At 31.8% G+C, this 14,919-nt stretch overlaps 1 protein-coding gene across 2 annotated transcripts in view; it reads left to right on the top strand.

Annotated features, from left to right (window-relative positions):
• LOC118191550 (uncharacterized) overlaps positions 1–14,919 on the top strand; it is a 731,912-nt gene that overhangs the window by 678,862 nt on the left and 38,131 nt on the right. For both annotated transcript variants that reach the window (XM_085814069.1, XM_085814068.1), the window contains exon 5: positions 10,635–10,750. In XM_085814069.1, the coding sequence (XP_085670195.1) occupies positions 10,635–10,750 (116 nt within the window). The remainder of the gene's footprint in view (positions 1–10,634; positions 10,751–14,919) is intronic.

Genomic DNA, 14,919 nt, shown 5'->3' with positions numbered 1-14,919 from the left:
CGGTCTCGCAGGTGTAAAACCGATCCCCCCCCTGTGGTTCATCATCGAGAATCTGTTTAGGTATATTGTAATACCTAAACAATTCTCGATCATGAGAACTGTTTAGGTATTGCCCATTCTGGAAGAATGCGTTAAGTTGCAAGAGTATGGCCATCTGAAGCAACAATAACAACAAATCTCCGAATGGATGTAAAGAAAAGCATCCTCATTATTTGGCTTTTAGTTGGTTTGGTCTCAGTTCAGTTTACTTTTAATTCAGTGAAAATCCTTATTTTGATTGGCCTATTTTACTAGCTACCTTTTTCGCTGCACCTCGTTTTACTTTCAATACGTTTTCTAGATACCTTTGCTCTTGGGGTGTACTACATAATTCGAAGGAAGAAATGCAGAAATTAGTTCCATTTTCTGAAGGCCTTTCTAGAAGTAGTCTATTATTTTTGCTATTATTATGTTTTAGTATTGTTCATTGTTTGTACTGTGTCCACTGCTTTTAAAGCTTCAATGAATATCGATTCCGAACACTAATACAAAAAATCATGCCCCTCGAAAGCAGGCTTAATTTTCTTTTCCCTTCGTGAAAATGTGGACGCAGAATTAATTAAAATTTAAAGCCTACAGGAGACTCTTTCTTTATTTCTGCTACTCACTTTTCTAAAAGTTAAAAGCATGAGAGCTTAACAATATTATTTCTTTGTTTGACTAATCTATCTGTCAGATGTAAAGTAATTCATTGTAATTCGTCCACTAAGAACAAAACTCGGGCATATTCTTTAACTTCTTTTTTATTTGAAAGCAAAGGCAATACTTATTTTTGTGTGACATGGCTAGCGATTATATGCTGATCTAGATTGAAGGAAGAATTCTCAATTTCTACTCCTTGAAAAAGAGATTTTAAGATTTATTGTAAAATTTTGTTTGATATTTTATTCTAGGTAAAATTTTTGGAGGTCGTTCTAAAACCAGACGCTAAGTCGTTGTAATATTCGATTTTCTTTTTGTATTGTTTTTGTTTCAGAATTTCCGTGGTAAGAGTTTTGGATAGACATCTTTTATGCTGTAGAAACTAGATATTATAGAGTGATAATAAAGGTTTTGAAAGTTTTAATAAAAATAATATTTTGCGTGCTTTTCAATTTGGTGAGGTGAAAAAAACTTGGCCGCATCATGCTCTGTTACAAATTCAAAAATAATTTTGCCTCAGGGGCAGTAATAAATAAAAGATTCCACATATGCTTCCAAGTCATGTTGACATTTTTAACAATGAAAACGTTTTAGACATGGGTTTGATTCACAGCTTTGGCCATCGTACGGGTAATCGTCAAAGCTCTGAAAATAATCGGACGTGGGTGATCAATGTAGGCTCGAACCGATCAAACATTGACGATCGCCTGCTCTGGCGCGTATCGCTACATTGCTGTGAAGTACACTGCGTAAAAAAAAGGGCGGCAGTTCTACATCTCCCGTTCTATTGGGCCGATTGACGAAATTCAAATTGCGTTTTTCATGTCTCGAAAGCGCGATTTAGGATATATATTAGATTTATACATCGTCAGTCGGCCCAGTTAGAACGGGAGATATAGAACTGCCCCCTTTCTCTCTCTCTCTCTCTCTCTCTCTTTTTCGCAGTGTACGTGTATGTGCGAGCAGATCATTCGGTATGAAGATCTTGAAAGCAAAATCCATTTACTCTGCAAAGGAAGTCACGCCAAGTGCTTCGAGATAGGTGAAAAAATATGTATCTTTCTCCGAATATTTTCCCGCGTGCTGCTTGGTAGACATTTTCAACAGTTAGTTTAAAGTATATTTTAAAGATGCAAGCAAAATCTTCTTCAAGATAAATTGTACTGTATGTTTAACGTCTGTAGCTATGTTTAGTCTATCCTTTCCGCTTAGTCTGGGAATTAGAAAGAAAAATTAACAAAGCGGGAACAGCTATGATTGATAGTTTCATTCTTTTTACGCAAATATATTTCAATAATGGTAAAATTAGTAAACTGTACGAGAAATCTTATTCGCAGCATTTCCTTATTTTTTTACTTTAGTAATATGATAGAAAATAGCTTTGAGCGAAAGCAGCTTTTTTTTAGTCTTACTGGTCAGGTTGGGGTACGTGTACTAAACACAACCGTTCACAGTAATTAGGTGAATGTTAAATATAGTTAGACCGTCTCAAACGCAACCTTGCCTGGCATTCTGCCAAATACTCGTCCATAAGGGGCTTATTATTTCCTGCGATGTAAAAGGTCACGTGAAAGTGTTTCCTTCTCTGGAAGGAGAAAATTTATATACTCAACGGAAATCAACCTTCCACCCTATTTTGAGAATAATTCGGTCCGAATGGCGCGTATGCGTTTGCACTCATGGTCGCGGATGAGGCGGTCGAACTATATAACAACAGCTTCTATTCCAGGTAATTGTACATTAATCCTTGAGCTAAGTGTTACGTAAACCGAAGAAGGTCGGGAATCATTAGTGTAATGGACAGCACATTAATTTAATAATGACTCCAACCAGCAGCCTTAGAAAGTCCTCTACGAAGGCATCCCTTCCGATAGGCAGCTAGAACTCGCGTGCTAGCCGTAATGGAATCAAACCAAATCAAGCAAGTCCGTGGAGTTTTGATCTATTTTTATACGATACCTCTCTCGAAGCTTGCAGTCTTCTTTAATCCTTTAATTATATTCCTTATAAATTTTCAGTTTTCATAAAAAAATAAGTAATAATGACTATTTTATTGCCCTGGGTAATTTCTTGAATAAAGAATTCACAACATACACAAATTTTAATTTTACATAAATAACAAATTTTCCGAAAGCACAACACAAATATCTTAAAGTACTTTTAAGAATGCACTTTTCCTTTACATTTAACGAAAGTAACACTGGAAGCTATTTGTCCAAATAACTAATTCTAATGCCTCTAAGTTTCTGCCCTTCAAACAGTTACTTCTTTACGTTCCTGTGCTCCGCCTGGCGATCACCTAAAGCTGAGGGAAAATAAAGCCTTTGACGAGGCCATAAATCGGGTTTCGGCAAATACAGAGGCGTTTTAATGAACCCAGGCATTCTTAGGAAACTTTATATTAGGTTTCAAAATTTTGAGAGAGGAAAGGAAGGGATGTTAATGTTATCAAGTAGATTAAAGATCCGAAGGTAATTAAAGGGGAAACCTATATTACTGTCGTTACGTTCAGCAATAGATGCTCTCCGCACTTACTGCTAATTATGTTTTGGGTTCGGTTTTGTAAAAGTTTGTTGTATATATTTATGAAACTCTTTCCATGCAATAAAAGCTGTGGAGATTTTGTCAGGTATGTAGTAACTTTAAGAACCCATAGCATGATAGCGTAGTGAGCTCCTTATCGAATAAGAACCATTTGTTATAACATTGAAATGGCTGAGTAACGTGCACATTTTTAAGGATTTTGACGATAAATAAGCAGCATAAATTTATCAATTAATGAAAACCTCAAAAATATATCTCAAAGAATGATGCGGTTAAAACACGAAGTGAGACAGGATACCACTGGGTGAGCAACTTTGCCGCCAAAAAGACTCTTTCTGCTCACTTAGTGGGACCATGTTTATTTAAATTTTATAACTATGAAATTTGGATATATACATAAATATATACATTAAACAGAGTTACAAGAAATATTTTCATATATATACATAAAAATTAATTAATTCTAATAATGAAAGGGGGACACGGTTGCATGTCTGCGAACTTTCACAGATGGAAGCAGAATTTTTTATAGTTTTTATTTAAGCTCCAAATTTTTGTTCAATATATATAGACCGAATGTAAATATATATAACAACTATTTCATTCAATGCCATCCTTGTGTTATTGTTATACGTTTCCTTCTCCAAATACCTTCGCAATCTGATACGAAATTTACTAAGGAATCCATAGGCATGTATCTCGATGTACATGATAGTCCGTGAATGTGTTTAGTTTTCAGATTTTATATTACGCCCAAAGGGATTTTTTTAACGTTTTGTGTGTTACCTTTATTTATTAAATATCATGTTCTTCGCATTTAAACCATAAAATTCAATTCAACAGCAATATCGCAAAATAATTTTAAAAAGAGCATATCTTTAGAATTTCCGATACACAGTCTCGATAAAAATGTTTTGCCATTGCTCGCTCTGAAATCGTTGAGATTGTTAATCATAAATTACTTAAAGTTTTACAAAATATGAAATAGATAATAAAACACATTCTAAATTTTCGCTTCCAGATGTCCATAATGGACTGGAGGGCTACATTCTTCAAAATTTGATGTCACTAGGTACCGTCGTTTTTTTTTTTTTCACAGTACGAGAAACACATACATTCGTGCAAATTATTCGTTATTTAATTTATTTAAATATAACACAGAACTCTAATAGTTGGTGGCATCAGTTTGAAAAGTGAAACGTCGTTTACAGTGAAACGCCACAAAATGCCAAAACGAAATTAGTAGCACTTCTGGACTACTGATTTCATTCATATTGAAATGTTTTTTTGTACATTTTCTTTTCAGGTTTACAAAAAACTTCTAAATTTTGCTTTGGCCGCTGTCGGCTAGATTTCACTATTTCCTATTCCATTTTTATGAAACTTTACGTTAATTGTTTTATAGTTTCTGAATATTTTTACTTCCTTGTACGAAGTAAAAAGGAAGTATTGTAATCGCGAAAAGATTCAGGTAGCATATTTCAACGAAAATATCCCATTTTGACCTCTTTCAAATGCAATTTAACGATGTACTTCCGTGATATCTGTATGTAAGGACAGAATAAAACACTCTTTTCCTCCAAAAAAATTATAAAACTGCTTTAAAATGAGTTCTGAAGAGAATTTTTCGTGGCGTCTGTACGTACGTATCTCGCATAACTCAAAAACGACTAGCCTCGAAACGTTGAGTATATAGGACTGCTACAACATGTAGATGTATTTTGGTGCGTTTGCTGCGGCCGATTGCAACCTCGTGCCGCACCAAACGTATATAAATATATTTATATATATATCCACTCTGTTACCCGGCTCTGTGATCTCAGTTTCTTTACTCTTTTATGTTTGAAAATTGTACATTTTTTGCCTTAAAAATGATTGAATTATGTTGTTCTTATCTTCCGGTTAAGGTTTTTGTGCCTTTAGTAAATCTGTATGCAATATTTTTAGAATTATCAACAATTTTAAAATTGTTTAAGTGCCGCTAAGCCTAATAATGTTTTTGATGGCGGCCATTGCTCTTGCTTACATTTGAAACAGCAGGATAGCGGATTTGTTGCCAATCTAGAGAAACTTAGCTTCGCAACAACAAAGATAACGCCTTCATTTATTATTTAAATCATGCTTAATCCTTTCTGGAATTTTTTCGAGGAAATAAGCGTTTAAGATTTACTTCGTAATTTTTAATACAGATATTTTGAGTTTTTATGTATTTTTTTTGTATTAATTTCATTGTTCTGAAAGTACTATGAGATAATTCTATAATAAAGTAATGCACCCATACCATAACAGTGGAAATATATAGAAATGCTATTAGCTTATTTCATAATATCATGACCGTAATGTTTTACGAAGCTGCTGAACTCGTAATCAGTCGAGTTCCCTATTATTTTTTCTTTAGAGTCAAGAAAACAGACCTCACAAAAATTATGAATCCAAAAATATAATATAAACAAACACCTCTTGGTACCTTTCTGCTGAACTAACGTACGAGTAGTCGTATATTTTGGGGATCTAATTTTAGATGGAAGAACCCCTGAACCATAGATACATTCCTCATATTCCCGGAAGAATATTTTTCTTCTTCCTCCACCTATCCTAGTCACATAAGATGTCTTATGTTTTATGCGTTCGCAACCTGGCGACGAAACGTGCGGTAGTTGGCGAAAATTAGAGAATCGTAAATGCGACTAACGCAGCTGGCAACGCTTCTAATCTTTTAAGTCGACTGTTTCGGAAGCTATAAAGAAGTTAAGAAAGCACTGGAGAAATTCTGCTTGTTTCGCAGTGCATTTGTGATTTCTGAATGCACCAGGAATTAAAACTAGGTTATTGCAGACAGTTTTGCGTTTTTCTTAATTCGTTATTAAAAAATTCAGGAACAGTTGAAAAAAAGAACACTGTTAAATATCATATGTTGTTAACTGTTACACTGTCAATAACGCGGTGTATGGCAAAAGCTCGCGAAATTAAAAATATTTATTAACATATATCACCCCTTATTCTTTTGTCATCTTATAAAGAGTATTTATAACAATATAAATATTGACCCCAGCTGCCTTCTTACGACTAGAAATCATGGACAAAGCCTTTTTTGAGGTGCGAAGGGGGTCAGTGAGTGATTCGTTTTCGACTTCGTTAGTTCGAAAGTCTTTTTTTTTTTTTTTTTTTTTTTTTTCCAACTATTCCATTTTAGAGAAGAGGGAGGTATCTAAGTTAGATGAATGAGGAGAATGGTGCACAAACGTCAAGGATGACAAAAACAGCTGCATAGCAAAAGCGATTGTAGTACAAATTTAGCAAAAATTATTCTCATTTCAGTTCGCTGGATGAAAATATCAGCTGATAGTTTTATTTTCTTGAAATGGTTAAAAAACCTTCTATGGTACGACTTCACAAATAAAAAAAAAACACTGAAAGATTTCAGAGGGACGTTTTTGTTTTTCACTTAAATAGACATACATGTTTCGAGAGCATTCGAGTTAATGTCCCTTTGGACTAAAAATATTTAAAAATAGTATATCATTAGAATTTCCTATAGACAGTCTCGCGCTCTAGAGATAATTTTTTAGTACGGTGTTGCCATTGCTCGCTTTGAAATCGCTGAGTTTTTTATTAAAAAATTCGTTAAATTATTACAAACTATGAAATAGGCAATAAAATAAATTGCAAATTCCGGCTTCCAGGGTCCCGTATTCGGGTAGAGTACTACGTTATTCAAAATTTGATAGCTCTGGGTACCGTTGTTTTTTCACGGTATAAGAAACATACATATATTCAGACCAATTTTCCATTATTTAATTTCTTTAAATATAATACAGGGCGATAATATTTGGTGACAACATTTTGAAAAGTGAAATGGACATTTATAGTGAACCGACGCAAAATGCCGTTTCGAGATTACAGGGTATACGCAGCTTGGTCTAGCTCCATGTATACGAAAGCAAAACAGGAGGGAGAAAATTAATAGAACCTTCTTTATGTTTCACGAATTTCTGAGTTGTAACTCACATGTGTAAACTGAAAATGCTGTGAATAACGATTTCTTGTATGATAACCATGCATTAAAAATGCATTTATTGTGTAAACATCATATTTTTCGCAAATAAAGTAATTTTATTCTATACTGCGTTTGTATTTGCATGTATAAAAATTTAATGTGGTTTTCTACATGCAGAAAGAGGAACAATAAAGCGAAAAAATTAAAATATTATTAACGGCTGTTATGGAAGGTTGATTTAACTATTTGTAAATAGTGTAATGATGTATTGGTTCATCAGGTGTTTTTCAGTCAGTATTAAAATCTGTGCGCGTCTGTCTGTTTATTTGTGGCAACGGAAGAGAATTCCGTTTTTGGAATTCCAAAAATTCGTGGGAAGCCATTTCGACCATTCTCTTCTTCGTACAACTTTAATTAGCCGAGATATTAATTAAAAACTCGGAAAAAACGTTAATTTTCGCCCTCATATTTCCGAGTGGCAACAGCCTCGCACGCTGGAGATAAAAATCTGCTTTTTTTCGAAAAGTGTTGCCACTCCACGCTTTCAGATCGTAGAGTTTCTTAATACAAAATTTCTATGTTTTACATAATATGAAATAAAAATAGCATTGCCAAAAATTAAATATATTATTCCCGATTCTAAAAATTCGTGGGAAGCCAGAAGCCATTTCAACAGTTATCATCTTCGAACGACTTTACTCAGCCGAGATATTAATTAAAAACTCTGAAAACGCTAGTTTTCGCAATTATTTTTCTGAGTGGCAACAGTCTTGCGCGCTGGCGAAGTCTGCTTTCTTTCGAAAAATGTTGCCACTACTCGCTTTCAAATTGTAGACTTTGTTAATAAAAAGTTTGTACGTTTTACAAAATATGAAACAAAAATAGCATTGCCAAACTTTACACATATTATAAGGTCATAATCTGGCGTGGGTAGAAAGAACACGATTGCATGTGACGTCATTGCATGTCGAAAATTGTTCATTACTGGGGTCAGCATTTTAAATAAATAGCTGTTGACAACTTTTTGTTTGAGATTAGTATAATTGAAAGCTATATTAATGTCACGTTAATCTTTTATTGATATTGAGAAAATGCTGTTATATTGCATTAAATTTAAATCATGACGTTACACGAAGTCCTGGTTACACGTATGAACCTGAAGTGTCAAAAGTTTTTTTTCCTGGTTTGGCATTAAACAAATATTTACGAATTGGTTGTTGCTTGGAAAGAATGTGAAATGTTTTTATTCATTTTCTTTTCAGGAGTATATAGAACTTACAAATTTTGCTTTGGCTTCAGCCCGCTAGTTTAAACATATAGTCATATACACATTTCATAGGTTCCTCAAATAAAAAACCTCAATCATGTATATCATTTTCGCGAGCTGTCAAGAATGATAATCGCTCTACCACAACAAAAACCAGTTCCAGCTGCTCATTTTTTTTCTCTCTTTTTTTTCCCCCCCGTCTCTTTCAGTAAATCTTATCTCTAGTTGCTAGATTGCGTGCAAATAAGATGTTGGCGTATTACATCAGCTGATTGGAATAATCTTATTGAAGAGGAGGCGTGCGTTGCACGTCAAGCGGACATGTAAAAAGGTGTAAAAACTATGGGAAAAAGTTATCTCCAATTTTATAAAATTAATATTATAAAATTAAAAGTAAGAAAGAAGTTCAGAATACATATGAGTACATCCTTGAAATAAGATATAAAATTTTTTTTTTAGTTCAAATGGGCGTTAGCCCTGAATTCTTGCCACCAAATATTATCACCCTGTATTATATTTAAAGTAACTAAATAATGAGGAATCTGGCTGAACGTATGTATGTTTCTCGCATTGTGAAAAAACGACGGTACCTAGAGTCAACAAATTAAGTAACGTGGTCCTCCAGCAGAACATGGGCACCTGGAAGCCCAAATTTGGGATTTCGAATTTGTTTTATTGTCTACTTCATGTTCTGTACAACTTTAACGAATTTTTTATTATAATGCTGAACAATTGCAAAGAGAGCAAAGGCGTTATTGTACGTAATAAAACATTTTTATCTCCAGCGCGACTGTCTATCACAAGTTCTAAATATATAGTGTTTTTAAATATTTTTTGCCCGTAGTGGCGTTAGCCCAAATATGTATGTGTCTGCAAGTGGAAAAAAAAACCGTCTGGGCATAAATATAAAATCTGAAAACTTTTTTTTTTTTTTTTTTTTTTTTTTTTTTTTTTTTTTTTTTTTTAAGGGTAGTAGAAATTAAGTATGAAATTGAAGACTTATAATCTAATTTCTACGTCGACCGTGAAAAGCTGGTTCTAAAATATTTCTGAGGTATTTATTTTAATTAACCAGTTGCTTAACATTCCGAAACTTTACTGTGGCTTCTACCTTTCCGTTTTCCTGCCAGAATGCAAATTCTAGCCCCCTCCATCACGCGTATTTAACTGGGGTTTGAGATTTAGTCACAGTGTGTTCCGCTTGTTGAAGGCGGCATTACTAGTTGATATTTTAAGATAGCATTTCTGTCAACGCCGTTTCTGGAATCTTGTAAATAGTGCCGGTGCGCTACAGCCAACTTGCGCTTAATATTTCTGTGTAGACTTTGCCTAATGAAAACTTAGTTTTAATTTTAAATTCTACTTTTCGATTTTACGCCATAAATGTTGGCTGATTTCTAAGCACCGTGAGTGCCTTCTGTTCAACTAATTGAGTTCTTATAAAAGAGTCTTTTACACCCTTCGTGCGTTTCTGTTTGCTTTTTAGAGATAGCTACAAGTCGCTTTGTTTCACTCAGGGTCTCTATATTTGCTATATTTCTCTTTGAAGAGCGCTATTAACTGTGATTAACTGTAACAGTAATTAGGTGAAAATTTATAAATTAAGAAAGAGACGCAAAGTGTTTAATATTTTACTCAAAATTGTTATGTTTCTCCATGAAAAGCTTTATTAACTCTGATTAAGTGTAACATTAATTAGATAAAAATTTATAAATTAAGAAAGAGAAGCAAAGTTTTTAATACTTTACTCAAAATTGTTATATTTCTCCTTGAAAAGCACTATTAACTGTGATTAAGTGTAATAGTAATTAGGTGAAAATTTATAAATTAGTAAAGAGACGCAAAGTTTTTAATATTTTATTTACATAATATTTTGTTGATGCTATTGGATTAATTATCATCCATGATACTCCCAAATGGCATGCTTGATGGGAATATTATTCAGATTTTAAATCAAACTCATAATCTACCATAAGTAATTCGACTTTATTCTTAATTTCCTTCCTTACGGTGCCTCAGAAAATCTTAATCCGAGCTCACGTAAAACTGGAAGTGATGTATTGCATAAATGTTTTAAGTTTCGAAATAAGAAACGCCACGAATTAAATTTCTTTGAGTACTCATGGCCATTTTTTATCTTTCCAGATGGGACTGCTGAAACATGAGTTAGAAAAAGAGAAAGAGCTTAGAAAAATTGCCGAAGACAAATTACTTGAGGTACTGGATAATGAAAAAAGAAAAGAATTGCAGAGGAAAGAGAAGTAAGATGATTATTTTTATCGTCTTGTGCTGCCATCTAGTAATTTGTTTGCGTATTATAGAGATATTTTCAATTCTTTATATTTAATTTTTACAACAGTGACATTAATTTCAAAGTAGGTATTCGTAATTTGTAAATTTTAGTTATTACTAATTTTTTAGCTTTTTAATTTTAACATTAAATAATTTATGATAATTTAATATTATGTGTATAATAGAAATTCTTCATCAAAGTGCGAGTTTTTAACCATTGATTGCATAGAAAAAATTTATATTTTCTATTAAAAATAAGTTAATGCAACTTAAAAGCACTTAACATTTTCTATCTTAAAAAGTGTGGAAGAATTAAACAAGTGTGTGCAATTAAAAACATTTAACGTATTTCTTTTTATGTGAGTATTTAATGTGAGCGAGAGGGAAATTTCCTATAATTAAACATATAATTTTTGCCCATTTGTAATTTGTGTTCCATTTTAACAGCTTAGTTGCAACAGTTCTAATGAAAATTTAAATAATGTGACTAATTAATAAAAAAATTAAGTAAACAAAAATTCTTCATTGCTATTTTAATATTAATATTAAAAAAAAGAATTTTTATTTTAATTAATCGGATCTATTATAGATATTTTAATATTTACGTCCACTCAAAAGATGTTAAATTAAATCAACTGTATCGAATTACGCCGTCGGTTACAATGTTTTCTTTAACCGTTCACTCACAAATGTCCCAGTTAGGAACTTTATAAAAAATATTCTTTTTTTTTTTTTTTTTTAAGATTTTTTACATAACACATTTATTTCGATTACGACCGAATAAAACCGATTTTTAAAATAATTTCTTTCACTGAAGGAATAATACATCATTATAAGCTATTCATCGTAAATTGACGATTAGGGGCAGTTCTGAGGAGGAATTCCTTGATGACGAAATTAAGAATATTTGCATGTTAATTCCTTAATGGAATTCCACTAATTAGATTTATGCATGGATAATATTAATGAATTTATTAACAAAGCTATGAGCTATTTGTGGGTGTTTCGAAATGGAAGGACGTGTAAAAAAAAGTGTAGAAATCCTTCCTTTCGTAGTACGTATGTATTTTTTCTGATAATGAATTAATAAATAATTCAAAATATTAATTAATTAATGAAATTAGAAATGAATTAATTAAAATTATAATTAAAAACGAAATAAACAATTAATCAAAAACGAAAAATAAAAAAAAAAACTTTTGATCAAATTTGATCTGAATTCGATGTGTTAAATATTAAAACTAATATTACATATAACGTAGTTCTATATGCAGTAATTAAGTCTAGATCAACAAGCATTACATTTCCGTATTCAGCTATTTAGACACTGAGGTCATAAATTTGAAATACTGAAACCGAATTGAACAAATAGAATTAATAATTTTAATAGTTAATTACATTTTTTTAAAGTAAAGTTTTTAGTCCAAATGGCGTTAACCAGGAAGGACTATTAGTCACAAAACTGAATTTTGCGCTGAATCACTATAAAAGCCTGAACCATTTCTCAAATTGTTGCCACCATATATTATATTATCGTCCTGTATTATATTTAAAGAAATTAAATAATGAAGAATTTGCATACATGTTCCTCGCATTGTGAAAAACAATGGTATCTAGAGCCACCATATTTTGAATAACATAGCCCTCCACCAAAATATGAGCATCTAAAGCCCGATTTTGGAATTTGTTTTATTTGTTTTTCTGTGTCGGCGCAAAATGAAAAGTTTAAAATCAATAAATATGATTTTATTTGTAGCATATATTTCAGGACGAATCAATAAAAAAAACACATTTTCGTAACCATAAAAACTAAAAAACAATTATCTTTTAAAACTGTAGATAAAGAACGTAAGTATGTCAAACATTGTTCTTTATCAAAAAATATTTAGTTCGGGAAAACAATTTCAAGTATGTAATTATTACGTACTTGAAATTGTTTTCGAATTGCGTAAGTTTAATCTATAATTTTTATTATTTTTCTCAAAATAATTATTGTCACCTTTTTGTAATTCAGTTTGATCATATTGGTTTGTTTATACTTTTATATACAACTTGCTGCAAGATATATATTTACAACATTAATATTGTCGATTTCATATTTTGTAAGACTTTAACAAATTTTTGATAAAAAAACTCAACTATTCCAAAGCGAGCTGGGGCAACACTTTAAGGAATAAAACATTTTTATCTCCAGCGCGCGAGACTGCCTATCGAAAATTCTAAAGATATGCTGTTTTTAAATATTTTCAGTCCAAAGTGGCGTTTACCCAAATGCTCTCGAAACGTAACGTGTATGTTTCTGTAAACGAAAAAAAAAAAAAGTCTGTGGACGTAATATAACATTTGCAAACCTTCAGATTTTTTCATTTGATTTAGCTTAAGTAACTCAGTTACTTAAAATATTTGAAAAGGAAATAAAACACGCCAAAGTAGAATTTAAAGCTGAGCAAGAATGCAACATTAGTTTCGTGTAGATTTTGGATAAGATTGGAGTAAATTTTAATAAAGAGTTTTATTCAAAATCTACAGCAAGCAAATCTATGCCAAACTATCCGTGCTTTTTTGCATAATTTAAATTTGAGTTTCTTTCAACTCTTTTTAAAGGAAATCAATAAAACATTTTTTGCCTAAATGTCTTTGGCATTAATAATTTATCAGATACTTAAAGCTTTGTTTAATATAATGCTTCAATGCTGTGTCGACGCAAAATGAAAATTTTAAAATCAATAAATATGATTTTATTGTAGCAAATATTTCAGGAGGAATCAATCAAAAAAATAACACATTTTCGTAACCATAAACACTGCAAAACATTGTTCTTTTAAAACTGTAGATAAAGAAGTGTAAGTATTTCAAACATTGTTCTTTATCAAAAAATATTAAGTTCGTGAATACAATTTCAAGCATTCTTCTTTATTAAAAAGAGTATTTAGTTCGGAAAAGCAATTTCAAGTACCATTAAATTATAATTTATATTATTTTTCTCAAAATAATTACTGTCACCTTTTTATAGTTTATTTCGATCATATTGGTTTGTTTATACGTTTATATTATACAATTTGCTACAAGATATATTTGCACCATTAGTATAATATTCCATTAATTAAAACATATGTTGTATAAATGTTAGCCGAGATCATAGTTGCGTCATAACGTATAAAGATAAAAAACATTACTCAAACAATTTAAATAAAACTCAAACTTTATTTCTTTCGTTTTATTAGTCCAAAGGTTTAATAGTCCCTGAAGGACTATTGTTTTCGTTTTGCGATTTTGCGCTGAATCACTATAAATGTCCGTTTCACTTTTCAAACTGATGCCACCAAATGTTAGAGTCCTGCATTATATTTGAAGAAATTAAATAATGAAAAATCTGCAATCTATTTCTCGCATTGTGATAAAACAACGGTACGTAGAGCCATCCAATTTTGAATGACGTAATCCTTCTACGAATATGAGCATGTGGAAGACTAAATTTGAAGTTTGGAATTTGTTTTATTGTCGATTTCCTATTTTGTAAACCTTTAACGAATTTTCGAGTAGCAAACTCAGCGATTTAAAAGCAAGCAATGGCAACACTCTACGGGCAAAACAGAAACCATTTTTATCTTCAGCGCGCGGAACTGTGGATCGGAAATTCTAAAGATAAGCTCATTTAAAAATTATTTTGCGGCATTGCTATTCAACTGAATTTAATGGTTTAAGTGTAAAGAACATGATATTTAGTAAATAAAGGTAACACACTAAGCGTTAAAAAACGCCCCTATGGACGTAATTTAAAATCTGAAACCTTTCAGTGTTTTCCTTTTACTACTAACTTACTACTACTTAGAAAGTAATTATAATATGCATAAATTTCAGAATCCTCTGCTCTGCCTGCAGGTGAGGTAAAGTAGTTGGAGAATTTTCCCATCATCTTGAATCTTCAGGAAATAAAGATTCAACTATTTTCAATGCTTAGATGTTTCTAATAATTATGTTCCTGAAACCTACGTTATATAAGTTATTTATAGATATTAATTTTTCTTTTTGTCCAACGCTGAATCTATTTTCGGAACCCGTTTTACACGACGAGCCGAAGTTCCTCTCGAGTGGTTTGGTAGTTGGAGATAAAGAGTGGAAGACCCATGGATCCGTA

This window comes from Stegodyphus dumicola, chromosome 3 (genome assembly GCF_044657685.1).
Source record: "Stegodyphus dumicola isolate Sdum_Otavi_A_Nest chromosome 3, ASM4465768v1".
In the NCBI taxonomy this organism is placed as follows: Eukaryota; Metazoa; Arthropoda; class Arachnida; order Araneae; family Eresidae; genus Stegodyphus; species Stegodyphus dumicola.
Note: the sequence above shows the minus strand (reverse complement) of the source record. Positions and strands in the feature narration are given on the sequence as shown.